Source organism: Chlamydotis macqueenii, chromosome 2 (genome assembly GCF_036417535.1).
Source record: "Chlamydotis macqueenii isolate bChlMac1 chromosome 2, bChlMac1.mat, whole genome shotgun sequence".
NCBI classification, from domain to species: Eukaryota; Metazoa; Chordata; class Aves; order Otidiformes; family Otididae; genus Chlamydotis; species Chlamydotis macqueenii.
This window is the reverse complement of record NC_141557.1, coordinates 480,466-507,753: the sequence shown is the minus strand read 5'-3', so window position 1 is coordinate 507,753 and position 27,288 is coordinate 480,466. Positions and strand designations below refer to the sequence as shown.

Below are 27,288 nucleotides of genomic sequence, written 5' to 3'. Positions count from 1 at the left end.
CATTAGTTATTGGAATTAACAAATCCAGTACAAAAAGCCTAACAGAACACAATTCCCAGTTCACATCCATCACACACAGTCCTTGGCTCCTTCACGGACCACAGTTAGGATCACTCCCCATCTCCCAGTCCTTGGCTTACCCCAATTTTCTCTCCCTTAGCAGTTTTCCAGGGCAGGCTGCGTACCTTGGGCAATGCGGAGCTTCACTTCCAGGTCAACGGGCGTAGAGACAACTGACTTGGTGAGAACCAACACGTTCTCTAGGCCAATCACGACAACCAAGTACGGAAATATCTCTCTGGAGGAAACAGAACCAGAAGAGAGGATGAGATCCTTGGCGAAAAAGAAGGGAAGAACACAAGTTAAGCAGCAAACACATCCTAGAGTCAAGGCCAGGAAACACTACCCGGTGCTCTCAGCCAAATCCCTTCTCATACACGTGTGGAGCTCTGGTCGCCAGTACACCAGTTAGCTCTGAGGCCACAGCGCTGAGAACAACACGCGATGGACGTATGCTTTGCACGTAAATAAACCAAATCCTGCCAGGATTTGCCCAAGAGCCAAGAAAACACACTGAAATGGATGTGCCCTTCAGAATATACGCACACACAGAAGAGCAGGAGCACCCAAGGTCACCACCGTGACCATGCTCAACTCTTCTCATTCCTAAAATTTTTTCTCTTTTTTGAGCTACTTACAGTCCAGATCAGAGAGGAAAAACTGTTCCGTGCCAGGACATGGTAGACAGTAAATCTCTTAATTTCCCTCCGGCTAAAATTAAGTGGAATACTGAAGCTTTCATTGCGGAGGGTAATGGATTTTTGGTGGGGGGTTGGAAAACACCTGTCTGGAGCACTGCTAACTCAGCTATTTCGTTCCAATTGATTCCTTGAGCAAACAGCAAGCTGAAACAGTAAGAGCTCCATCGAAATCAAGATGATAAAAAAAACCCTCACAAACCAAAACCCAACCTCCACGCACTCTCCTCCAGGCATCCTCACCAAATTTTAGCTCTAACAATTGTGCAACACACTGATCCATTCACATCCTGCCCAAAACCTGTCCAGAAAGTTAATTCCTTAGTGAAGAAACACAAAATGTACATAAGCCTCTCACGGGAAAACTCCTGTTCATGTCAAAGAATCCAAAATCTGGAAAGTGCAACTCAGTCCTGCCTTTCTCTAAAGCATTTTCAGGTCGTAGCCTGTGTCACTCCTCCGAGCACTACTTCAGGACAGGAGAAAAGCTCTTCGCAATCCCTAGCGACGGAAATCTCTAAATAAAGAGCGTGCAACAAACGTGAGGGAGAGCTCTGCAGCCCGGCACAGCGCAGCACGGTCTTGCAGAGCGCGTTATCTGCGAGGGTACGCTCCTGCGCAGTCCTGTCCTTACGCACAGCCCTGCACGGTACGCAGGGCCCAGCGCCATTTCCGGGGAAGCAGTTTAAAAGCCACGAGACCTTAGCTTCTCTTGAGGAGCAATGCGACTCCGGGCAGGACAAACACAAGCGTTCACACCCTGCAACTCCAAGACCTAAGTTCACTCAGAGGGAGGCAGATGGCAAGAGATTCTTGCTGTATTTTCCACCACACAGTGCCAAGCGCTGAGCAGGAGCTTCCAGTAGGAAGAGGAAAAGCAAGGGGAGATGCCATATCGTGTCCATCACGTTCAGACTTCACATCGCTTCGATACCAGAAGGTGCTGCGTCATAGCACGATCCAGCATCCCACCAAGTCCACAGAAACAGTACTGCTAACTCATAAATAAAGCAGATCTCCTCTGACTTCACACACACTCGTGAACAGAGACAACCTCTGGTTCAGCCAAAATCTTTACAAGATGGAAGAACTTATCACACCAGCTTCTCTCATCCAGAATGCAAATGTTCACATTTGAGCTAGGTCTTTTTTAGCAGGCAACAAGGAGAAGCAGCTCATCATTTCAGACTGTGATTCTGCTAACCCAGCTGAGATGCCAGCTGTGGGTTGGTGGCTTGTGCTCTGGACTCATCTCGAGACTCTCCCAGTCCACCAGCTCGCAGGAATCCCTCTGCCAGTGAACTCCAGGCACTCTGCTCAACTTCACTGTTCGTTCTTTCTTAAATCCTGCAGAGATCATGTCACCTACCTCCATTTAATTTACTTTTCTGTAAAACAAGACTGATGTCTACCTCACCTATAATAGTTTCACTGCATTATAAAATATTAACAGTGATTAAGGTCCAGTTTCTGTATCATATCCGTAGCAAGCAAACACTGATTTCTAAGCAATAAGCTTTATTTTAATACCTTACAAAAACCAGTGAGGGAAAAAGGCTTATCATAAACGCAGGTACCATCAAAAACAAACACACCCACACCTGGAAGGCTCTGCTGGAAACAAAAGGGATAAAAAAGCCTGAAAGGCAGATCAAAGTTTAACCAGGCTCCGCACCCTGAGCTGGCCAAATCCTAGCACCTTCCCACTGGTACACGACACACCAAGAACACGCTGTCCCCAGTCAGGTAACTAGAGGGAAGGTGCTCTGGCAGGCACCGGGGAATTTTGCTGGAAAACTATTTTTAGAAGTAAGGACTAAATGAACTCTTTCTGTCCTGTAGGAGGAACAACCAGCTTAGTTTAGTGCTTCCGTGTGACAACGGTAAGGCTGGTAGTATACAAAGGTCATAGCACTAACCAAAACTGATCCCTGGGATTCCCCTCACATACCCGCATCCAAACATCACCTTTTTTTCTTGCATTAAAGTTACAAAGTCCCAGTGGATCCTATCCGGTTTATTAGCTCACAGAATAATGTGGTCTCGACCCATAATTAAGGTTCCAAGGCACCACAGCAGTAAAACCAGAAAGAACAAAGTTTTCATTTTCTGAAGTCAATTATTCACAGCTCTTTTGGGCTCTTAGGAGAGGAACTCCTCCAGCTAGGTCTGGCTCCTGGTGAACCACCACCAGCACGGAGGAGTCTCCCTCACGGGTGAGACTTTTCACTGTTCCTGCAGTGTACAGCTGCAAGGAGGAGACGGGAAGAAAAACAACGGGTATTTTCTTAACTACTTGGGAAAGGGATCTGAAAATCAAAAGAAAGATTCCGAACCAATCTGTAATTAATGAGAAACGAGCAGCGTGTAGAACTCAGGTGAGGTGAGGTGCCAGTCAGAGCTTTCTGAGGCGTTTTCAGCTTGACAGAAATAGAACGCGTGGTAGTAACCACATCAAAGTCCCAAACACCAATGCTAACACACACGGGAACCCCAGTTAAAAGAAGGGCTGACACTATCAGCAGTGGTTGCAAAGTCACCCAGGAAGCCTCCCAGGCACAAACGCCACAGATCAGTTCCTCCACCTTTAAAGATTTTTCCGAGCAAAATGTAACAAACGTCCATCAGCCGGCATCTCCAAGAAGACTGGGATCTGGTCAGCTCTGAGAGCATCTGACGGCAATTTTGCACAGCAGTGTGTAAAATAATATCACACAAGCGTATTTGAAAAATACCAGATCTTAAAGATTTACAGCATTTAACAGCTGTTTTGAAATTCTTTCAGCTCCATCTACCCTGCTTTAGGAAGAGGTTTGGTGCTGGAAACATACCCTCCGTTAAGAGTGGGCGTCAGACCAAACAGCGTGCACAGCCCAACGGACATGAGCAGAGAGCTGAGCACCGTCACCACCGCGGCCAGTGCCAGACCCCATTTCGATTTCACCATGTCGATCTTCCCTGAAAAACAGAATGGGAGAAAACACCTCAGAAGGCATCACAAGGAATAAAACCACACTGGCTGAGAGGGACAATGAGCAGAAATCTCATCAACGGGACTACTAACTCTCTATATATCAGTTCAGGTGAAATTTCACCACCACCTTTCCTGCTGAACCAGGAGGGAACTGCAGTGCTACAGACAGGAGTCTCCCCTCTCTGCAGCCAGCAAAAAGGCAGCGCACCACTCATCCCTTACTTATATTCAGCTGGCAGGTGTGCAAGGGGCTTATTACCTTGCTCTCCCTCCAAAGCTCTCCACCCCACAAACCTACGTGTGGAGAAGTAGATGTAAGCGAAGAGGATAATGTAGGTGGTGACGAGGGGTATCAGCTCAGCGACGCCAATCTCTTCCTTGAAGTGGACGTGAACGATGTTCTCCTCTCGCAGCGTGCAGTTCGGGCTGGGGTGCAGCAGCTTGAGGCGAGAGCGGAGGCTGCTGAGGAACCTGAGACGAAAAGCAAGCGGGAGGATGTCACATACGTGTATCCAACAACCGGCACACAGTTCCCAGGAGCAGCTCAGTGGGTACAGATCAAGTAGGAGGAAGCTCCACAGCTCCACACAGACTTACAAAGCATGGTTCTCCCTAGGCCTGACTCCTAAGTCTGCTCCTCTGTGGCCCAAACTACATTTGTCACATCTGTGCTGTGGCAATCTCACAGACCTTGATTTCTGTGAAGATTCAAAGGCAGCTGTGAAGACTCAGCAAAACTACTTAAAGCAAGGGCTCATAATCCAAAGCCTTGGCCCTGGGGAGCAGAACATGCTGTAGGCTCCCGCATCCCCTGAATTCCGCCTAAGTAGGGCTGATGAAAGGTGCTACATGACAGCTCTTGAGGCTGAAGGGTTCTCGCACGGGCAGCAGCAGAGCAAGTTTCGACTACTGTGCTGCCAATTCTGTCCTAGGTATTCCCTGGGGAATTCTGCGCAGCACAGAGCAGAGCTTTCAGTCCACAGATCCACTCGGTCCAAGCCAACACTGCCAAAGCGGTTCCACAGTTGGTACCAGCTGAATTAGTGCTTACTGGAAAGCAAACCAGTCTATGCACCAGGAACTGGGTCAAACCTACTGGGCCTTGGCTGCAGCGACGACGGCTCTGTGTGCAGATGAAGCCATCACCAGAGGAACTCCCGCTGGCAGCTTTGGGTAGCATACACAGTTTTTTAAAGAGAAATTGAGGACTAACAGGTTTTTATTTCCCTAAAACACAGCAAGTTTCCTCCAAAAAACAGCAGCTTGTTTTTCTAAAGCATGTTCAGATACTCTAAAACACAACAAAATGGAGATTAAAGAAAAACATAACAATTAGAATAGAGAAAATGGCAAACTTGCCAAGAATTGGACAAGGGGTCCCTAACACAGAAAGAGCGGAGCTAAAGCTCCTTACCTGGAATCGTATCGCTGGAGACCCAGTGTGACAGTGTACGACACCACCCGCTTCCTATTGTAGAGGTTCACCCCGCTGTACTTTCCGGGGAGCCCAAACAACAGATCTGCAAAAACACAGCATGAATGAAACATCGGGATAACAGAAAAACAAACAAAAAAGATGGGACACGAGGTGTGAAGAATACTGAATGAGGACTACTGCTCTTCCAGGAAGCACTTTCTTGGTGCTCTGGTGAGACTTTACCAGTGTGTACACACACCCGATGCGGGGGAGTAAAGATGGAGCGTCTCTTCTCAGTGGTGCCCAGTGACAGGACAAGAGGCAATGGGCACAAATTAAAACATGGGAAATGCTCTTTAAATACAAAAGAATCTTCCTTCCTGTGGGAATTTAGTCCTCATCTTCTTCCTTCCTGACCAGGCAGTCTGTAGCAGACAAGGTCTGCCCTCTAATCCGAACCCAGAAGCTCTCAACTGGCTCATCGCCCGTCTCTAAGCAGAGCTCCAGGCGTTCCCACTCCTTGCCCTCCCAGTCTGTCCCTCCTGAAGAGCCTACCCACAGCAGCGCCCCAGTATCGCGAGCTACCCCACGCCATCTCTGTGAGCTGGATGAGGTTGTAGCCCTCCAGCTGCAGGGACCTCATCTCTAACTCCTCCCGTTTGCTCCCCATGCTCTGCGTGCAGCATACAGGCACGGCAAGCAGGCACCCAATCTGTCCTTCCGCAGAGGACACAGGCGTCACCTTTAAGGATGCAGCCAAAGAAAACTCTGGACACTTGTTTTTGCGCATGACAGTGTGTGATGTGAACCAGAGATTCCAGGAAGACTTTGCACTGCAAAGGACTATTTAATGTCCCTTCACTTAATTTGGTGTGCTAAAATGCACATTAATTCAGCATCACGATGAACACTACCCCTGTTCTCAGGAATTCCCAGGATACTGGGGACCTCCATCTTGTTTGTGAAGGAGCGCTCAAAGAGAGACTCCATGTTCTCCAAACCACAGTGCGGATGCCCAAAAAATAACCTTCGAAACAAACTCCCTTGTCAGACATGGCTTCCTGACACGTACAAAGTTCCTTTAAAAACAAAGGAACGGCATTTCATCTGGAACCACTAACCAATGTGATCCCAAACATGGTCAGACTTATTTTTTTCATTAGGAGAGAAAAATACTTCATTCCAGATGCTGAGTAACAAAATGCCACGCCATTTGCTAACGTTGGTCATCCAGATGTGGAGGTACCGAGGACAAAACAGCCATGCAAGCTGTAGGGATTTCTCAGAGCTGCTTTGGCCCTTCAGCCTCTTACCTTTGAGAGTAGCTGACGTCTGTAAGGTCTTTGGTTCATGTTGGTGGATGGTTTTGATGATATCTGGGTCAGCATTGAATTGCTCTCGGTCGTTCTGCCAGAAGTTCCCTGGAGACAGTAACAGACAGCCGTGTTCGGGGAGCAGATTCCGCAGCTTCTTGAGGCCGGGCAGAAGATCTGTTACCTGAAGGCAAACTTCCTCCAAGCTTTTGACACCAGAACTGAAAGGCAAACAAAGGTTAGACGCTGCCCTGTACGTTGCAGCTCTCCAAACAAAAGGCAAAGCTGTTGAGATGAATACCCTGAGGACTTGCATCACTGCTTACTGCTCCTGTTCTTACTAGGGATCAGGAGCCTGGGGCGACAGAGCGGGATCTCACTGTAACATGTGTACAGACGCCAGAAGCCATTTCCCCGCACACTGTCTGGCCACAGAGCTTTCACTCTTCACCCATCCTAGGTGCCACAGTTTTCAGTTCCACATTTGACACCTCCAGTCTACAGAGATCCCTGGAATTCTTCTCCAAAGACCTTAAGCGCCTCTGCATACCTCTTTCCACACGTGCAATGGGACATTTTACTGAAATGTTTGTTAACCTTTCTGAGGTGGATGATTTAAGGTGTGGAGATGGCTCTAAAATGTACAAAGGAGTCAATACCTGCAACTGTGCAAAATGTTTTCAAACTCCTCTGCGTTGTACGGAAAATAAAATGCCTCACAGGTTCAAAAATTAACAGAGGTGTAACTGGCACGAAATGGAGCTTGTGTTTGTTCAGATTTCATTGTAAGACAATTACCTAATCCGTATCAACTAGTAATTCGAGTGAGACTCGACTTAGGTTCACAATAGGATCCGACTGTGAAGGTTTACTGACAAAAGCTGTCAGCACGCTGTTCGGGTAGACAAGGAAGAGCTGCTGATCCGAACGAGAACACCTCCCTCAGTGCGATACGGGCAGCTGGCAGGATTTGCACCATTTATTTAACACAGGCTAAGTCAGGATACAAGAGATCAGTCCTCCCTGGCTCCAGCCTCAGAGAAGGAGGCTCCCGAAGACAAATCAGTGAGGGTCCTAAGGTAAAATGCCTTCTCTAGAGGAGATTTCTTCAGTAATGACCAGAAAGAGCGAACGTGGAACCCAAGCAATGATGATTTGAGTTACGTCTTTGTGAACCCTCCCTCCAGAATCTATGTCCATACCGCTGTACGGCAGGATACCTAGAAAAGTCACAGCTATCAAAAGAAAATACGAAAAAAAATACTTGCAAATACTGTGTTTATAGGAACGGAAGCTTTCTGGAAGACAACTCAAAGGAACTGATGCAGTGATGCCTCCGATAATAGCTCCAGGAAGAGTGAGACGACTATTGTTTTGTATTTTAGTGTTAGCTACCCCCAAAACCTAACCGTGATAACAGTTTATACTACGCACATTCTTATTTTTGAAGCAAACACACACAGGCAGTGTCCCTACCAGTATGCTGTGGATGCAGAGAGCAGTACCAAAAACACAAACTGGAGCAAACTATACATTTCAGTTCCCTTCTGACTTTTTACAAACGATGACTGCTCAAAGTTTCAGCAAGCTTACAGCTGATGAAAATATCGTATTTCCTCATACCTCCTACCCAGTTGTCAAAAATCTTCAGCTCCTGCTGTACTTTAGAACAAAAGAATGACTTTTTCCATACTAAGACAATCAGTTTTGCTTCCATGCTGCATCACTGTTCATCAAGGGCAGCACCAAGGGGAGATAACGAGAAGACAACACAAGTCCCGGGAGCGAGCTGTTTCTGACTTGTAGTTGGCAACTCTACACCGATCATTATCTAAAGGTACACATATGATGAAGGAGGAGATGAACTGAAACCACAGAAAGAATGTCAGTGCCAAGTGATTTGGTGGGAAAGAGCAACATACTTAACAGCGCAAATGGCATTTCTAAAAAATTATCACAGAGAGAGCAGGCAGCTGGCTCGCAAGAAATGGTTTGAAAAAAAAAAAAAGACAAATCATCAGGTAAAGTGGACACTCTCAAAAACGAAGCAATGAAGGACGCTGCCAGGGAAGTATGAACAAGCAGCAAATCCTCCCCATCCGTGTGAGTTAGAGGACAAAGAATGAAGAAAGCTCCTGGCTGAGAAGCTGGGGGATGATTAAAGACTCTAATCTCGCCATTTGTCACCGCACTTGGCCTGTTCTCAGCGTCATTATTCTCACTGGACGTGGACAGGCAAGGAGGGAAGCCTTTCTGTCCCTAGAAAGTAGACCCAGCCAAGAACATGACGACAAATAAAAACTTAGAATTCGAAGCAAAAGTTATTTTTTAAAAAACAGAGGTAAGTTAACAAGTATAAACTGTATTATTGGTTTACAGAGAGAATAACCCAAACTGATCTGAGCGGTCTTTTCTTTAAAATGCCTGACTTCTTGGCTGGAGGAAGCCCAGCAGATCTCAGCCACTTGGGTGTCAATAAAGCTTTCGATGCAGCACCACCCAGAAAATGCTTTAGTTCACAGGAAAGACACAGAAATTAGCACAAAAATTGTAAAGAACTAGGTTAACGGGAAAATGGTCCTGGGGCTGCTGAAAGGGGAATCACCAGTATTGAGAAAAACAAAGTGGAATTTCTCACAGGCAGTTCAGAGAACCAGGGTTATGATATATTTTTATTAATAACCCTGGAATAAGATACAGGGACATCTGCCAATGGCACGAAATAATACAAAAAAGGAACAGAATATCCAAAACGGACGATGTGAGGGCTGGAATAAATTTAATCCCCTTTCTATCAACAGTACACAGTGCAAGACCATGCACTTGGGGACTAAGAGAGTTTCTGCTATGAAGTGGGAGCTCATCAGCTGGAAATGACAGAGAGGGACATGGAGGCGCTAATCAATCACTCCATAATGCGTAAAACTGATGTGACTGGCACGAAAACGGGACCGGTAATCTCACTGTATTTCAGCAAAGGCATTTCCACGGAAACTGACACACAAAGGAGACTTCTCGGAGAATACCGTGTGCAGTTCTCATCTCCCACGCTCAGGACAGAGACACTAACAGCAGTGTCAAGAGGAGCACCCAGGACGACAAACTGAATACAGAGCTGTCTCACCAGAGTGAGGCTCAAGTTTCATAATTTTCACGTAATAAACAAGGATTTGGGGTGGGGAGGACGAGCTGTCCCTGTAAATATGTGGAAGCAGAGGAAAGCTATTTCCGTACTGTGTCAGGACAAAACCAGCCAGGTATAAACTGCTCCTAAATATAGCCCAAGTGGAAAGGCAGGAGAAGGCTCCTGACCACGTGAAATTCTAGAAGAGCTTCACAATAGGCACGGGGGGATCAAATGCACTTGCTTTAACACGAGGCGTGCACGCTTATGGAGGGATTATATGACGCTGCCATCTGCCGTAACAGGTACGACCTTGGAGGCCCCATCCAGAGGACTCTGACTGGAGGGTTCCTGACAACTATCAGTGACCACAGGACAGGCAAGCTCTCTAGCACAAAAGCCAAACAGCCCTACGTGCAGGATGGATACAATGTCACTCGTTAGCGGTGATCTCCCATTTTCTTTCGAGAATTTTACAAATTCAAAGCTAATGATCAGACTTAGGAGGCAGTAATTCAGAAGACGGATGCATACAGTGGGTCAGTCTGCCTTCTACACAAACTTTAACGAGCAGTAATTACCTGTCTCTCAGGGCATGGTTTCTAATCTCCTCCACTAGCTGGAAGACGCGGGAGAGGGGTGAACGGAATACGTCAACAGCAAGGAAGTTCTTCTGCCACGGGGAGACGGTAGCTTTCACAAAGATCTGCTGGATGTAGGCCACAGGAGCACCAACATACTGCAGGGAAAACCAGGCGGAGAATGAAAACACACGGTGAGTGGGAAGCAGCTCAGCAGGATGAGACCGCAGCTTGGCAACCTTTCAGGAAGGGCTTTGCCAGATTATATTTTCCTTTCCCGAATTAGAGGTGAAACATGACAGCACTAACCCAGCAAGAACAAAAAGACTCTGTTTCTCAAAGAGGCAAAATGCCACTGAGCGTTTTGGCATCAGTCTATTGAGCTGCTTTGTGAGGCAGAGGCTCCCAGCTCCTGCTGGATTTGCTACTGGAATGAAAGGCAGGAGCGGGGACTCTCACAGCGCCGCAGTTCCCCCAGCCTGTGCCGATTCCGCTGCGTGCCATTTAAATCTCCCCGGTCTCCGCGCCCAGGCTGCTGACCCTGCGCTAGGGACCGCAGTGCTGACACGCCGTGGCGGCCAGGACTTTGGTGCTCTGTTAGCTGAACTAGGCAACAAAGCAGGGGGAAGATTTCATCAGCCAGCAGCAGCCCGAGTTAACGGCACAGTGCAAAAAGCTCTCAGCGGCACCAGGGAGCGTAGAAGGCAGCACATTATTTCAATCACAGTGAGAAGAGCATACATGGAGAGAGTAGAGAGCTGGAGGCACCAAAAGCATAAAGCCAACAGCTAGCTTCTACTTAAGAGAGACCCTGGAATAAAAAAGAACAACGCAGGTTATGAAGGATGATTTTAGAATTGTTTCCTGATTTCTTGAGCCAGGTTATCAGCCTTCTTGAAAAGCATCACGGTTCCAGTCTGCTCATGCAAAAGAAAAGTCAATTCCTTACCCTTAACATAAGGATATAATTCTCATTTACCTGCATGATACACACCAGCTGATTAAGAATAAAAACAAATCCCACCCGTAGATTATAATCAGTTCACCGGGTTCTTCCAGCATCCCTGCTCTCCCTAGACCACACTGCAGTAGCTAGCTCCACAGCCAGAATCCTCGGCTGCCTAAATTCTCATTCACGTGAAAAACTCCTGACTGTGACCTTAAGAAAAAAGCCCGTATCTTGGAGCTGAAGACTAGACTACCAAATTCATCAGAAAAAAAACCCTGCTAGATGCAATATTTTAAAGCCAAAGGAGAGAGAACGGCAAGCGCTGAGGAGCTGGACAGTGTGTCTTCCCCCTCCAGGCCAGACAGACGTGCCCATTCTGACAGCTACTGATCTTTGAAGATCTGTGCTGATCGATAGCCAGATTCTGGCTGATCGATAGCCAGAATCCAGATCCCGTCAGAGAGAGGCTGACAACACCAAAACCGCCACCGTAACTACCAGGAGCATCTCCCCGGACAGGAAAGGCTGGCTAAGTCCCGCGGAGGAGGGAAGGCAGGTGAGGGAAGCGCTGTGTGTCAGCAGGAGGCTTGTCCCGCTGCGCTGGGGAAACCGCTGCCTTCGTATGACATCAGGAAACTGGGGCCTGTTATCCCGGAACCCCCCTCTTAAACTCATTTAAAAATCTAAAAATGCTTTAAATGGTATGCTACCTGCCTTAGATAGCGTTATCCTTGGAAACGGGCTCTCAAACAGCATTTCAGAGCTTTTAACTCTTCCACATGCCTAGCACTTGTTTGTATGCTAGGCTAAGACTAATACAAGACAAACACAGCCTAAACTTAGCAGTTACACAAAGCACCGCGTCACCAGAAATATTTCCCACGGATTACAGCCAAGCACCAGCAGCACGGCAGGGATGGTTCACCACCTCATCTCCCCCAGCACGCCCAGCCGCCCCCAGTGCAGGACTCACCCAGTCGGGACGCTCGCCAAGATCCCCTTGCTGCTGACCCGCGTCCGGAGAGGGCGGGGAGTAATCCTTCACGGGGGTGCTGTACTCCACGGGTCCCGTTCCGGGCAGCGGCAGCTTCAGCAGCGGGTAACTAGGGTTAAGACGTAAGCGAGAAATGTTGCGCTTTGGTTTTCACTAGGCTTTAGACGGTCAAAAAAATGGGTCACGAAAAACAAGCCCACTCCAGGTAAATCCAAGCTCTGCAGGACAGGAGATACAGCTGCAACGCAAGAGGGCTTTGGCTGTCATCGGAACTGCTGGATGCGTTTCCCCAACACAAGAGAGAATCGGTCTTTCCCCCTCGGAAAGGGATGACTAAAACTTCTGGGAGAAAAAGAAGAGAAGCTCTTGCAGGACCTCACCTGAATGACTCTCCATCACCTGAGCGTTAGTGGTGCTGAAACATTAATACAGCCATACCTCAGCTATTCCGCAAAACACACTAAGTGAGACATATCTGCTTGCTGCTTTGGTACTGTCATTTTCAGATGAGTGTAGCAGCTACTCTACAACAAAGACTTCAAACTATTTGAAAGTTGGGAAACCGAGGTTTCAGAGAGCTTAGAACAGAGCTTTTAGCTCCCGAGGTTCTCCAGAGTCATTTAAACTCAATCAGAATTGAGCTGGAGGAAAAAGCAAGACCACTGTTACAAAGATATTGGCCAACGAGTGGGAATTGTCCGCACCAAAATGAACCAGAGACCCGAATTCTGACAATCTAACTTCTGTCTTTTTATTGTCTGACGCAGGACAATCCATCAGGCCTTGAATTTTTGATGTATTTTCCCATTTTCTTGCAATATTGCCAGATTTGGGATTGGGATTGTTTTCATGCAACACTCTGCCCGCGTCGTTAGGGATTAGCCAGAACCAACCATCACAGGCCACGGAGAGACAAGCGACAGCCAAAGACGAGGCTTCAGACTGAACAAGAAAAGGCTGAAAAAGAACAATGAAAGCAGAAGCAAAGCTTGTTGAATTTGCTATTTTATTAGCCTGACAAAAATAAAATATCCAATTATTATCACTTCACCGTGCAATGGGAGGGAAGAGAAAAAGGAATAATAAATTCCTGTGGTAACACATCAAAGGAGGAAACGCCCCGCAAAAGCCACAATCTGGAGACAGCTCAGCCTCTTTTCTCTCACAAGCAGCCATCGGTTTTAGGCCTTCGAAACCATGCGCAGCTTGTCAGAAACCATCTGCTGCAAGCGAAAGCCTGGGGAGACACGTACAGCATCTGCACCTCCAGAGTCAACGGTGAAGACCCGACCGCTGCCAGAGGTCACAGTTACGGCACCGAGCACAGGGTGAAGGAAACACTGAGCTCCTCAAGATGCTGAAGGTTTCACAAGTACTTTTTCCTGGTTTAGCACGATTCAGCTAGCCCTGCACACAATCCTACCTTGAAAACTCTTTCAACTCTTGCCGCCTTTCAAAGCAAAAATGCCCCAGATCCTGGCTAGTCCAGTGGAGGCCACCAAAATGGCAATGTGGCAGGAGAACGTGGGGCAAAAGGAGATACTGGGTTAACCAGACTCATCCAGCCTGGAGGAGACTGGGGAGGGAATCTAAAATGCAGGCTTTCAGCTAATTCATTAGAGGTTACGGCGAAGGTGACCCCAGCCTCATCTCGGGGGTGCACAGGGAAAGGACACAAGCGCAGCGAGGGAAATTCCAATCAGACGTAAGGTAAAAATTCCTCACAACGAGAGCAGTCAAAGTCTGGAAAAGGGAGCAGAGTAGCTGTGGACTCTCCATCATGGGAGATACCCAAAAGTCAACCAGACAGGGCTCCCAGCCTAACGCTGGGGTTGGTGTGGCTTTGAGCAGCGACCTCCATCGTCACAGAGCAGCTGTGTGGAAGGGATCTCCGGAGAGCTCCAGTGCAAAGTCCTGCTCAAAGCAGGGCCAACAAGAGCAGGTTGCTCAGAGCCATGTCCAGTCTTGCTTGGCGTATCTCCAAGGACTAGATCTAGCTGTTCTAGCATTTGACAGCCTTCATAATGAACGTATTTTGTCCTTAGATCTATCCAAATTTCCCATCTGTCCACTGCCTCTTGTCCTTCCAGTACATACCCTGAGCAGAATCTGGCTCCACCTTCTCCACACCCTCCCATAAGTAGCTGCAGGCCAACAGTAAGATCACCACGTAGGGATACTCAGTCTCCTCAGCCTCTCCTCCTCCACGGTACTCTACAGCTCCCCGCTCCGACAGCTCTGCCGGATGTGCTGCAGCATGCCAACGCCTCCCTCACACTGCAGAGCCCCAACCCGGCCGCAGGACTGTGGTTTCACAAACAGAGGGAAGACTCCTCTCCTTGACCCTGCTGCCTACACTCTTGCTAGCGCAGGACTCTGGGGCAGGACTCTGCATTTGCCTTTTCGCCTTTGCTGGATTCCCGAGGCTCCGGTCAGTCCATCTTCCCAACCTGCCAAAGCGGCTCTGAACAACAACCGGGCTCTCCGCCATACTGACTGCTCTCCCACGTCCGGCACGATCCACAAACTCGGCGAGCGGGTGCTCTGCTCCCCCAGGCGGGTCATTAACAGCGGTGTTACACGGACGTCGCCGCTGTGTGTGGATTGGGGGTTAACGTGAACTGCTGGCAGAGTGGTGGGAGCAGCAACTTGCAGCAGAGGGAGAGGAGAACAGCTGGGCGAGGTGAAGGACCTGAATTTCCACAGCTGTCTGCTAAATAACCACCTGGCCATCATCACAGATGTTTTGTCAGTATTGAACGTGTCGCATCAAGCAGCTCTGGATTCTGTTATGCCCTTTCTACACTTGAGGCCACAAAGGAAGGCCTCAACATGCCAGCTTATGTACCAAAGAAACTTGGATAAAAGAGCTTTTCTAAAAAACCTAGCCTCTGGAGACGGCTCCTAGTTGCTCCACCATGTTGGTTCTCAGCCACTAGTGCATGTACATCTGAATAAAATCATTTCATCGCCAAGAAACACGCCTGTTGCCAGAGCGGAGTGGAGATGCGTGCTGACTCCCCTACCGTTGAACATCTTACTCCTACACATGCACAGGCTTCTTACAGCAGCCCTGGCTTCAGCTTTGGAAGCCACCTGAGAAGTTGGGAAGGATGAAAGTTCAACAACGGCAACCTGCGCACAGCTTCCAGTGGGCTCCGGGTCACTCGAGGCCTCGGAGAAAGATGCAATACTTGACAGAGTGCCTGCCAGCAGCTGACGTGAAGGTTAGCTGAGAACCCAGTATTTGGTTTTTATGTTGTTAAAAAAAAAAAGAGTGTAATTTTCTGTAGACAGGAAGAAGCCAACCACTCCCATCCTGATGTGCAAGCCACCTCCCAAAATACAGGACACGGCAATTCGCAGCTCCTTAACGGCTATTTCTGAATGACCAAGGGGTTTTTGTATTATTGTATTTTTATTTTTCAAACTTGTGCAAAAAAAATTTAAAGCACATGCAAGTGCAATGGAGGAAAGAGTAAGTGGCATTTCTTAGACGGCTCACGGGCAACAAATTGAGGGGAAGAGCAAAAGGGAAACTTCTAACGGAAGCAAAAAACCAGAGATGTTTATGCAGTGCTGAGGACTGCATCCTACTGGGAATCAAGGCAACAGAGACCATCCATCCTCTTCAGGCTGGCGGTCAGGGCAGATCTGTCGATATCTAAACCAGCTTCAGCGTTTACCTGCAATTGATTAAATCACGAATACGGAACAGGATTTAAGCTGTTGGAAAAGATCTATATGCTCCCTCTCATCCATATTTGTAATCCGTCCCTAGAGCAGGAAGAGGGAAGCACCATGCTGCCAAGTAGGACATAATCCTCTTCGTTGCCCCTGACGCTAATGAGTCCCAATTCTAATGCTCCTTGCTGTTAAAGACAGCGAGACCTAACACGTTTCAGGACCGCCAACCTTGTTCATAAAGCCAGTACCGCAGTACAAGCGCCTACCGCAGCACCGCGTGAGCACGGCTCTACTCTCGTAGGTTAGTACCTTCCTCGGGAACAGGAGCTTTTGTCTTTGGCCAAATTATCTTCATATTTCACTGAGAGCAGAAGAGCTGTGGCAGCTGTGGCATTAGAAGACACCGGTGTGCACCCATCAAGATCATCTGGCACACCAGAGAAAAGCTGGGACTATTTTGGATCACCATCCACATGTTCAGCAGCTATCTTCAAAGAGAAGGCCCCACAGGAAATCCACTTTTAAAAGGCCAGAAAGGGTAAACAGACGGCGTAGCCCATACACATCTGTGTTTAGCTCCTCCAGTCCTTATCGCGACAGGATCTAGAGAGCATAAAGTGCTCAGCACATTGTTCTACGGCTGAGCTCAGGAACAAACTTACTTCTTGGACTCTTTTCAAAAGCTCCCTCGTCTCGAGCCAACTACAGTGTAAATGTGTGTCCCCGTGAGGGAAACAGGGACATGGATTTACTTATATTACAGCAATATTTGAGGACTGATGTTCATGAGAGGTTTTGAGAATGCCTGATGGAAGAACGCACAAAGCACACATTCTAGATAACGCTTACCGTAACTTATTTCAGTAAGATGCTAAAATATTAATTCTTGAATTTAATTAGCCTTATACAGGCATGTGATAGCAGCTGAACTGGCCTGTGACACCCGAGACAGACTGACAGCAGAGACAAAAAAAAAAGGACAGATGAGAAAGAACCACCCAGGGACATCAAGAAAGTCACCAGACCTACTACTTCAGACATCAGTGTCACAGCATCTTTTTAATTAAAGAGATAGTTAAAAACCAAACCAAGAGATGCTGCGGCACTGCCAGAAGCATCCTGGCTTCCCACAGACACTAAACACTGCCAGGACTGCGAGATGCGACAGGCCTAGGTCCTTTCCACGTGCACTTCTCACCAAATGCAAGAACTGCTGCAAGTGAGTTACAGGGAGGTGATTTCTAGCACTCACGTTTGATTCCCCTCGCGTTTCTCTTTCTCAGAGATGTTTTTGACCATGCAGGAAAGAGGTGAACACCAGGATGGAAAGGATAGAGAAAGGAGGAAGAAAAGTAGGATCTACAACGGGTGACAGGAAAGCTCAAAAAGAAGTTTGAGTTTTGAGAAGAGTTCTTTCGAGATGCTCGTGTGACAGTGCACCCTGAAACCCTTCTGCAAATCCAAAATAAAGGAAAAGCAGATCATCTACAAGTTGGTATTGCTGAACTCAAGCAAGAGCGCATTTTAAGTTTCCAAGCATGAGGTAAGTTCAAGCAAAAATGTTCATCCAACTGCTTTACATATTTTCAAGACAGCTTCGAGGGCCAAGATGGAGAACTGCCAGGTCAGCCCAAGGCAGCTGGCAACCCAACAGAACTGCAAACCCTTCAGTTGCATGTTCCTCCTCCTCAGAATCAAAGCGGAGATCTCCGCCACCCCAGAATAGTCCTCAGCTGGTGAATACGAAGGAAAGCAGGGAGCTGCCAGGTCTTAGATAAAAGGGAAGGTGGTGACATATTGCCTTAAAATAGCTGCCACCTGCATTGCGCGCACTGTAGAACAAGCTTTTAGCCTGTTTCCAGCCTGAACTAGCACTGAAAACCCATTGCTAATGAAAGATCTGAAATTTAACAACAAGTGAGTAGAGAAGGCCAGATATCTGGCAGCAACAGTTTCCTCTTAGGAGGAGGGCATAACCAAGAGGTGAGGGCATAACCAAGACCAATTTCTAAATAAATGATGTTTGCTTTGCACCGTTTCCCACTGCCAGGACCCGCAAAAACCTGCCCTGCAAAGGTAAAGGTTCCCCTCGCTCTGCGCTGCCAGCTTCCCATTCTCTGCGAAGCAGAATAGCGCTCTCGTTACACAGAACTTGCTTCTAGTGTCACCATGTCCCTCGGGAGACGGGATCTCCGTGGATCGGGAACACGATGAGGCTCCTACAGTTAGCACCCAAGACAGTACCAGCCTGTAAGGCACTGAAATGTTCTTTCAGGAAGAAACACAGATACGCACGTCCACACAAAAGGGCTCTGGCTCCAGGCAGTTCTGCAGTCCTCTAGCAGCAGAGCCTAGTGCTTCAGTCAAATAACGAACACCTGCAAAGACTCCCCTGTTTCATTCTCCCAAACCTGCCTCACGGAGTGAGCTGTTTCATTTTAAATCCTTACTTCAACTAAAAACTCTTCTTCAGAACCAGAATCTGATTACCAGATTTACAGGCATCATCTGTTCTTCTCTGAGCTCTGGTGTCAGACAGGCTTAAGCAGCACTCTCACTCTACTGGGGGAGAAAAAAAAAAAAAAAAAAAAAAAAAAACAACCAACAAAAGAAACAAGGAAACAGGTAAGTTTGTCCCTGTAAAGAACGGGAATGTTTCTTAATGCAGATCCATTTAAGTGAAAATTAATGTCACCTACAAAGGGATAAACACTAAAACAAGTCAGCTAGGAAGCCCTACACTTGTCAACAGCTAGTTCAGCAGAAAACTCTCCCTGGGAAGCAAAGACTAACACAACTTGGGCTTTCAGGCTGTCAGAGGAAGAATGAGGCACAGGCATTTTGCTTTTGATTTGAATATTAATTTATTAACAAAACCAGATGTGCCATGTCTTGTCTAGAGGTGACACCAAAAATAGTGCCTACACAAAACACCTCCGGGGTTAAAGACAGAATACAGTCAACTGACCTGCAACACTCTGTGGTGACCGTGTACCCGATTCTTGAGACCCAGCCCCTCCAGAACAGGAGAAACACCCACACTGTGTCACGTGGTTTAAGAACCAGAACTGACGCTGGCTAAGTTGTGGACCACACGGTTTATTTCAGCTTTTAAAAGTTATCTGAACACAGAGATGGTCATGTTTTACCGAGGTGTGAGGGAGGAAAACGAGAACAACTGAGTTAACTTCTTCTGCAGGAGAATTTTACAAGCTCTCCTTGGTTCTGGGTGCATACAGGTGCAAAAACATAGACAACTCCTTTAACCTCTCCTCCTTTCAAGAACACAGGATGTAGGATCCACCCTTGCTTGCTTTACCACCACGATATAATTATTAACCATGTTTAAGGAAGAATACAGAGCGCTTCCTTTTGCTCCACTACCACCTTCTTTTTCCACTCACTTCTTCAGGGAGAGGGACTAAGATTCTCAGCTACCCCGAGGACGTTATTAGCTCCTTCCCTGTTGATAAAAGTCAGGACAAAACCACTGGATCACCGCATATCTTCCTTCCTCATTAAAAGGACCTGTAGTTCCTACTTAATTGCTCCACACTCGTTTCACACACTAATCTGCACTGCTATGCAAACAGTGCTCTTACCATCACGTTGGACGGAAACATCACCTAAATGAGCTTCTGCCCTGAAGCTGGGCCTTGATTTTTTTCCACCAGCCGCTTTCTGCAAATTTCCGCACATTGCTCACTCTTTGCAGTGATGTGGATGAGACGATGCGTCCTAAGAAAATGGAACACTTCTGACAGCGCTTGGCTTTCCGCGCTGCAAGCGCATGTTGCCAGCTCACGTTGAGCTTCTCGTCCTTCTCCTCAGGGCTGCTCCCCATCCATTCCCCCCCAGCCTGGATTTGTGCTGGGATTGCCCCCACCCACGTGCAGGACCTTGCCCTTGGCCTGGTTGAACTCCATGAGGTTTGCACGGGCCCATCCCCTCCAGTTGGCACCATCCCCTCCAGTTCCAGGACTTAACTTCAACCTAAAGTGAGTTAGTATATTAGCTAAAAATTCATTTTCCCAAATGTTTGCTACAATACTTTGGAAGTTTCCTGCCCTACCCCATGAATAGCCAGCAGTCATTGAGATAACTGTTGATCGCATCTGTTTTCCCGTTATTTCACACCATTTTAAATATTCAGAAATTCTGATTAAAAAAGGAATGTCAGTCCTTTCTTTAACTTTGGCACACTGCCCTCCTGAAAAAACTCTGTTAAACTTCACTGTCTCTGATGAAAAGACTTGCTGAGAAGGATTCCAGTGCAGCCAAAGTCAGAAGAGTTACTGAAGATCTTGCTCCAGGTTTACATGGTCGTAGTCCCTACCCGTTTGTTACGAGAGGAGCGTTCGACAGCTACAGTGGCACAAGTCACAGAGCCACCAGCTGCGTGCAGCCACACACCACAAACATCAGATTACTCCACACACAGCAAACAAGGGAGAGGCATCTTCGACTCCTACGGAGATTTATCAAGTGCTCACTGCAGAGCGCAGCCAAATTCTAGTACAAGCCAAGGACCCTGAAATACAACGCACTCGGTAACGCAGCCTCAGTGTCAGAGGATAATAAGTTTTATTTCTTGTTTTAAATCAGTGAATGGCATGTGGTCTGCAACTGCAAAGCCCCAAGGAAGCAGGAGTTACTCTCAAGTCACTTGATGGCAATGATCTCTGTTCCCCTTAGCGCCACGTCCTTTTTCAGCTGGGAAAAAAACAGAAGCGCGGAAGGAAGGAAGCACAAGGAGGAAGGGGACACTCCTAACACCTTGATAAATCAGCACGGCTCTCACACTGGAGAAACTGAAAAGGGAGCTGAAAACCAGTTCTCCTCCATCATCGTGCACTGCACAGCTCCTTTCCAGCCCTCGCAGGCAGAGTAAAAAGCGCACAGCCGAACGACAGGCAGTTGAGGCGGGAAGGCAGCTCTGGAGGCCAGCGAATCCAAACCTGCTCGGAGCAGGGCCACCCACAGCCGGTGGCTCGGGGCCGTGTCCAGATGGATGCCGAGCATCTCCGAGGACGGAGCCACCTCCGCCCTGGGATACCTGCTCCGACGGTTAACAACCTTAAAGTTTAAGAGTATTTTCTTACGTGTAAGCAGAATCTCCTGTGTTTCAGCTTGTGCCCGTTGCCTCGTGTCCTGTCAGTGGGCACCACCGGGTGGGGAGCCCAGCTCCCTTCTCTTCACACCCTCTTCATTTATTTCTACAGGGTGATAAGATCCCCGGAGCCTTCCCTTCTCCAGGCTGAACAGTCCCAGCTCTCTCACCCTTTACTCGAAGGCGCTCCAGTCCCTTCATCATCTTCGTGGCCCTGTGCTAGACTTGCTCCACTATTTCCACATCCTCCTTTCACCGGGAAGCCCAGCACCAGACCCAGCACTCACGCCAGGCAGAAGGGAAGGTCCACCTCGACCTGCTGGCGATGCCCAGGATACTGCGGGCTGCCTCTGCCGTGAGGTGGCTTGCGTTCAATCTGGTGTCCATCAGGATCTCTGGGGCCTGTTCTGCAGAACTGCTTTCCAGAGAGCCGACCTCCAACCTGCACAGACGCCTGGGGTTATTCTTCCTTCTACCTTCATTGTCTAGAACTTTGAGATTCCTCTCTGCCTACACAGCTGCCTGGTGTGCCAGCCGCTCTTCCCAGTTTTCACCCAGCCACTTCATCCAGTTTTCACGCGGCTTTCCACTTCTCGGCTCATGGCATATGAAGTTTATATCACCTCCAAACTTGCTGGGGGAGCAGTCCACCCCACCATCCAGGCCAATAAAGAAGTCAGACCTCAGGCTCAAACCGAGAGGAAGACCTCAACCCAAAACTAAACTGCCAGTAAGCGTTCCAGAGTATCCCGTGCACGGCTGTCCTCTCAGGGTGCCGTCTTACCACACTGAAATCCCAAGTGTCGAAGGGCTGCACGCTGGAACCGCTTTGATCTCGTCAGCAATGCCACTGCTCCAGCCAGAATTAACACCTAGTTAACACCAGCAGCTCAGAACAGGAACTGAAACATCCCTCAAAATTGCTTCTGAAGAGCCATGCTGCACCCCAATTTTTCGCCAGGGTACACTTGCTCTCAAAGGGTGGCACAGTATTTCTAAAACCCCGTCTCTCCTAAGGCCGCTGCATGCTTTCCTAACGAGTTACTGAAACTCATTACTCACTTTGCTTTTGACGGTGCCTTGGACAAGTTTCTGCAGCCTAGAGGAAACCAGTAACTGCAGAACCTCAAATGCCAGCACCGAGCAAAGCAGACACTTTCACAAATACACAACGACCAGGAGCTCATCCGGCAAAGACAGTCTGGTTTGAAGCTTCAAGGACGCAGTGTGGGACACCTTAACTCACGCTGCTTTAAACACACGGCTACGAAGACAGGGCAGACAAGTTCTGAGCCAGTGGGCACAAGGCTCCCAAGAAGAAGGAGGACAGCTGCTAGTAATCCCAGATGAGATTTCCTCCTGTCCGGGAAGCCCTAAATTTAGGAAAGGGAGTAAGCACGCAGTTTTTACTTCAATCCCTCCCAAACTGCAGTATTTATATGGATAAACACTTTACAGGCAATCAGTTGTCTTGCACTCCTGCACTTACCCCACCGCAGCACCTGAGGGATAACTGGAAACAGAAGCCTAACACCACTGGAAGCTCTGATGAAGCAATTAACAAGCAAGAGTGCTGTGGCGCGGCGGTTCAGGACTCGCGGTGGAACTCTGTGTTTCCTAACGCAGGCCTGACACGTGAAAGCAGCACCCAGCACAGCTCAAGTCAAAAGACAGAGCCGTTACTTGCAACCATATCAAAGATAAACGGAACGGAGAATACACTCGCTTGTAGAAGCTTCGTACTCCTACAGAACGAGAGTTCTGAAAAGAAAACCATTATCCGTGACAGACACACAAGAACTCACAAGAAGGAGTGCAAACTCAGGAAAGCAACGCCTCGACTGCTGCTCACAGCCTTCACGAGTCACAGGCAGGAGAAGCGATCTCAAAGGTTTTCAGTACATGAAAATAATCACTTCAATAATGCTTTAACAGCAGATGTGAAAAAAGTCTGTCTTATCCTCAGTGGTGCTCAAAGAAAAAATTAGTTCTGTATCTACATCAACAGAGGTGGAGCTCTTCCGAAAGCAGAGGAGTACAGTACGTCGTCACACGGGGTTTACTTTGACCAAAAGAGACAAGATATTTACAATTAAAACCTCGATGACAGAATCTGTCTGAGGACAAATTTGAGCACAAAAGTTTTCTCAACCCCAGCAGTAATAATTCCCAGCGAGGCATAATTAAGAGGCCTGTGTGATGTTTCTGAGAGTGAAAATACATTCAGCTGCAATTCAGCTCCAAATTAAAGTCCAGAAGGAGAGCAGAGAATCTACAAGAACAAACAACACGCGTGCCAAGGCAAGGGCTGCGAAAGAAGAGTACAAGCTTCAGGGAGAACGGAATAGGCAAGTATGGAAAGAAAGATCAACTTTCCTTCTCCTCATTTTTAATTTATGGCTTTGGAGTCCGCCCGCAGGTGTTTGGGGATTACTGTTATTTTACTTATTGCTTTAGTTACTTCATTTATTCAATTGGTTTTTAATATTTACTTATTAAACCACATGAAGATACTTCATCTCTGTCTTCTCTTTTATCTCACAGAAACAGATAACAGCAACCTATTACATTTAAAAAAAAAAAAGCTTCTGGGATAGCCCACAAGGCAGGGAAACCTGAGCATGTCCACAGCGTCGCTATGAAAACCCCACAAAGCAGCAGCGCCCTGTGGCACCGAACGCTTGGTGTGACTTACCAGCAGGCCAGAATACAGAGACCAGTAAAGAGGATGATGGGAATGGGGTAGGAAGCACACAACAGCCCGTGGTTGTAGAATGCCCGCGATATCCTCTCGCGCAGTTTTTCAGTCAGGGTCATCCTCAACCGTCGTCACCTAGCTGCCATCCCGGAATACATCAGGGGGTCGGGCAATTCCAGCATGTACGCCGCTGCAGCAAAGGCACTGTATCCAGCCAGGAACTGGAAAGAAAGCAAGCAAGCTCGTGAGAAAAATAAATAACAAGAAAATAAACACTGCCAGCTTGTTTTAGAATGACTTCCAGCATCGTACCTCCGCAGAAGAAAAGGGAGAAAAAGACACCACACGCCGAGCGCTCGTTACGAGCCTACAGGCAATTTGCTCAAATTATTGGGTTTTGCCTCGGGGAAGGAAGGGCAGAAGAGATAAGCAGAGACCTAACACCAGCCGAGCAGACGTCGGGCACCGCCGCCGGGAGCCGCTGGGCAGAGAGAACTGGCTGGAACGGAGCTAGGAACCAAACCCTCTGAAAGGAAGGAAGAAAAGGAGCTTAGCAGTACAAGAACGAAGCAGCGCTCCGAGGAGATGCCAAAACGCCAGTCAGAAAAGAAGGACTGAGGCTAGCCGTCAGCACGGCGCTCCCGAGGGAAGGGCTCTTGGATGCACCAGCGAGGAGAGACGAGACCAGGCCAGGCTTTGCAGCCCAGGCGATGTAAAGAACGGGTTTTTTGCGGGGGGAATGGGGGAAGGAGGCGTAAGCAGCCACAGTTCAGAAGACTACGCCAGAGTACATGACACAATAAAATAAATAATGCAGATACTTCCTGTCAAAACATATTTTAACTTGACAGTAAGACTTAGGACTAGGCTGTTTATCGAGTGCAAATGTCAGAACCGGTCAACTTAAACTTGCTATGTGATTTACAAAGTATAAAAATTTAAATACAAAAACCGCTAGGAAAAGGTAAAGATAACACATTACAATAAAGCACACACCAAATTTCTAGGAAAGATGGAGCAGAAGAAACCTACCCTCTAACTTTCTTCTTCTTTTTTAACATCTCAGGCTAAACGCAAAGCATGTGGCTCTCAGCGTACTCAGAGGTGAAAGGTTTGAACGTAAGACAGACTTCTTCCCTACGGTTCAAAGCTATGATTATCCAAGATTTTTATCCGAGAGGAAATAAAGACATTTTTCCTGGCTTCTCCAGAAGGAGACTGGGACAATGAGATACCCACAGCAGATGAAAGAAAGTCATTTTGTCCACGGGAAAACGCCATTAACGACTGTGCCAGAGAATTCAATACAAGACCTAAGCCCAGGCTACTCGTTAAAACCAGCTCGTCATCTGACATTTGGAACTCCTCGCCTCCACCATCTCAAACGGAAAAAAGACCTGAGGAGAAGGTCTGGCAGGTTCACACAGGCAAGAAAAAGGGGTTTTATACATAGCTGGTTTAGGAATTCTGTAAGCCTGAAATATTTACAAGCTGGGAGGTTGGACGGGATGGCCTTTAAAGGTCCTTCCAACCCAAACCTTTCTGGGATTCTACGAGATACCGCAGGCGCTGTTTTCTTTTGCATTCTCTCCTAAGCATCCACTTTCAGCTACCTGGGAGAGAGCATACAGGGGAGGACAAACCCATTACGCTTTTAATTTCAGATTTGATTCTATTTTTATACCCACAGGACTATTTTACAGTGATCCACCTAATTTTTGCCCCACAGTAATGCAACAAAAGCACCAGTACATTGGCCTAATGACCAAATGGAAAACCTGGATAAATATTTTTGCTCCTACCTTTTAGCAAGGTGCTGCATCTTTCCCTAAGAATCAACATCACCCTGGGAGGCACAGGCAATTTCAGTGTGCCTACAGTCCAGCACCAGTGCGAACATTCCGGGATTTGGGGAAAAGGGAGGGAAGAGAAGCGTGCTCTCGCTGCCCGGAGACCTTGCAATGCAAGGGGTAAGGCTGGCAAGCAAGCCAAAACGCCACACATCGCATTTACGCTGAATAAAAAGGTTTTGTCCTATAGGCTGTGTTCCCAGAACTGGAAAGGAAATTGCAAACGAGTATACTGGAATTTAAAAGTGCTGGGCTTCATCTCACCGGTGGTTTTTCCCAGCATGAATCTTGCTGGAGCTACAGCAGGTTATGTTGGGGCTCACAGACACGTCGGACCCCTGATCCAGGGGCGGAAGACAAAAAGCAAATGTGAGATTATCCCCAAAAGCAAAGCCAACGCTCAGCACACTGCTAAAGCTCTGGTTTCCAGCACCCAGACTCCAGGCTGTTCCTGATCCCTCGAGCCCACCGGTGACCCGGGCGCCCACAAACACTCGGGTGTTGCAGAAAGACGCGACCCAGCAGATCTCATCTTGCTGCAGGGCTGGGCGTCAGGATCGGACCAACCCTTCAATCCCTGCTCCGTGAGTAACTCGGGAACAACACACAGATTGTAATCCTGCGGCAGAAATAGGCCACGACTGGCTCTTTGAGCAGCCTCACCTTCTCACAGCAATTTTGGTTGTTAGCATCGCACTGGGAACTGTTTCTGCTAATTGCAAAGAGGAAAACTCCGTACCTGCTTGCTTCATCTGATGTGAAACATCAGCATTCTTTCAGAAGAAAACATTAAGCCTTCCAAAGCTAATATTTGCTTATTAGTTTTTTGGGGGTTGCATATTAAGTTCTGAAATCTTTATTAACTTCATGCTACAGCAGTGTTCATGACAGTTAAGAGCAGGAACTGTTCCTGTTCAGAGTCACTTTGCAAACAAAGATTAGCTAACTCAGAATAAACCCTCTGATTTTAGGACAAATGTTCAAGGAGAATCCATTCAGAGTATTTCTCTCCTTCTGCATGACTGCAAATCCAAGACAAAGTTTGACTGGAAACAAGAGGAAATCAGGATGTTCCCTTAACCTGGCAACGCAGTACGTTGCATTTCTGATCCACTTCAGGTACAAGAGACAGAAACACAATGAAGTTCAGAGACAGATCACAGGAAACAAAAGCAAAGGCTTGAAAGAGCAGGGTTCGGCTTTTAAAGTCTCTTCGTTTCCAAAGCAAGTTACACGTTAAGCAATCGCCCCAGCTCTCTAGCCGTTCCTTCCTTTTGCACAAGCGTAAGACGCTGTGACTGCCAGGGTTACGCAAACCGGGCTCTACGCAGGCGTGATTTCAGGGAAGACCCTTTCCCACGCACGCACGCACAGCTCCAACGTTTCACACGGTGACCACGGGGAGCGAGAATGAGGGGGTCCGTGGAGGGAGCGCGGGTCTGGGAAGGGCACCCCAGGTGTCCTTCACTCATCCACGCCTCGAGAAACAGATTTCTCTGCGCAGCTTTGACAAATGTTTCACACGAGACCAACACAATGCTAAGGCTGCAAATTCGTCGCAAACAGGAAATTCAGTGCTGCAGACAGAAAAAAAGAAATAGAACGGTAAGAACATTCACACCACCTGGATATCTGCAGAAGAGTGAATGAATCCACCTTGAAAACAGCATCTTTTCCCCGTTCTCGTGTCACAGGGGAGCAAAGTGATCGCTGAAACCATCCGGTTGCCGTAGCCTAATGGGTAATTCGCCGCGAACCGCAGCATGACATTGTACACGGGACTCAGCACGCTTCACAGCCGGGGTGCTAGGAGTGGCACGCGCACCTCAGAAG

General features: G+C 47.8%; 1 protein-coding gene across 2 annotated transcripts in view; it reads right to left on the bottom strand.

Annotated features, from left to right (window-relative positions):
• Nucleotides 1–27,288, bottom strand: part of SCAP (SREBF chaperone) — a 55,332-nt gene that overhangs the window by 14,834 nt on the left and 13,210 nt on the right. For both annotated transcript variants that reach the window (XM_086741646.1, XM_086741645.1), the window contains 8 exons: nucleotides 23,603–23,826; nucleotides 12,090–12,219; nucleotides 10,168–10,325; nucleotides 6,463–6,683; nucleotides 5,147–5,252; nucleotides 4,031–4,203; nucleotides 3,590–3,716; nucleotides 186–298 (listed from right to left, as the gene is read on the bottom strand). In XM_086741646.1, the coding sequence (XP_086597772.1) occupies nucleotides 186–298; nucleotides 3,590–3,716; nucleotides 4,031–4,203; nucleotides 5,147–5,252; nucleotides 6,463–6,683; nucleotides 10,168–10,325; nucleotides 12,090–12,219; nucleotides 23,603–23,724 (1,150 nt within the window). In that variant the 5' untranslated portion in view covers nucleotides 23,725–23,826. The remainder of the gene's footprint in view (nucleotides 1–185; nucleotides 299–3,589; nucleotides 3,717–4,030; nucleotides 4,204–5,146; nucleotides 5,253–6,462; nucleotides 6,684–10,167; nucleotides 10,326–12,089; nucleotides 12,220–23,602; nucleotides 23,827–27,288) is intronic.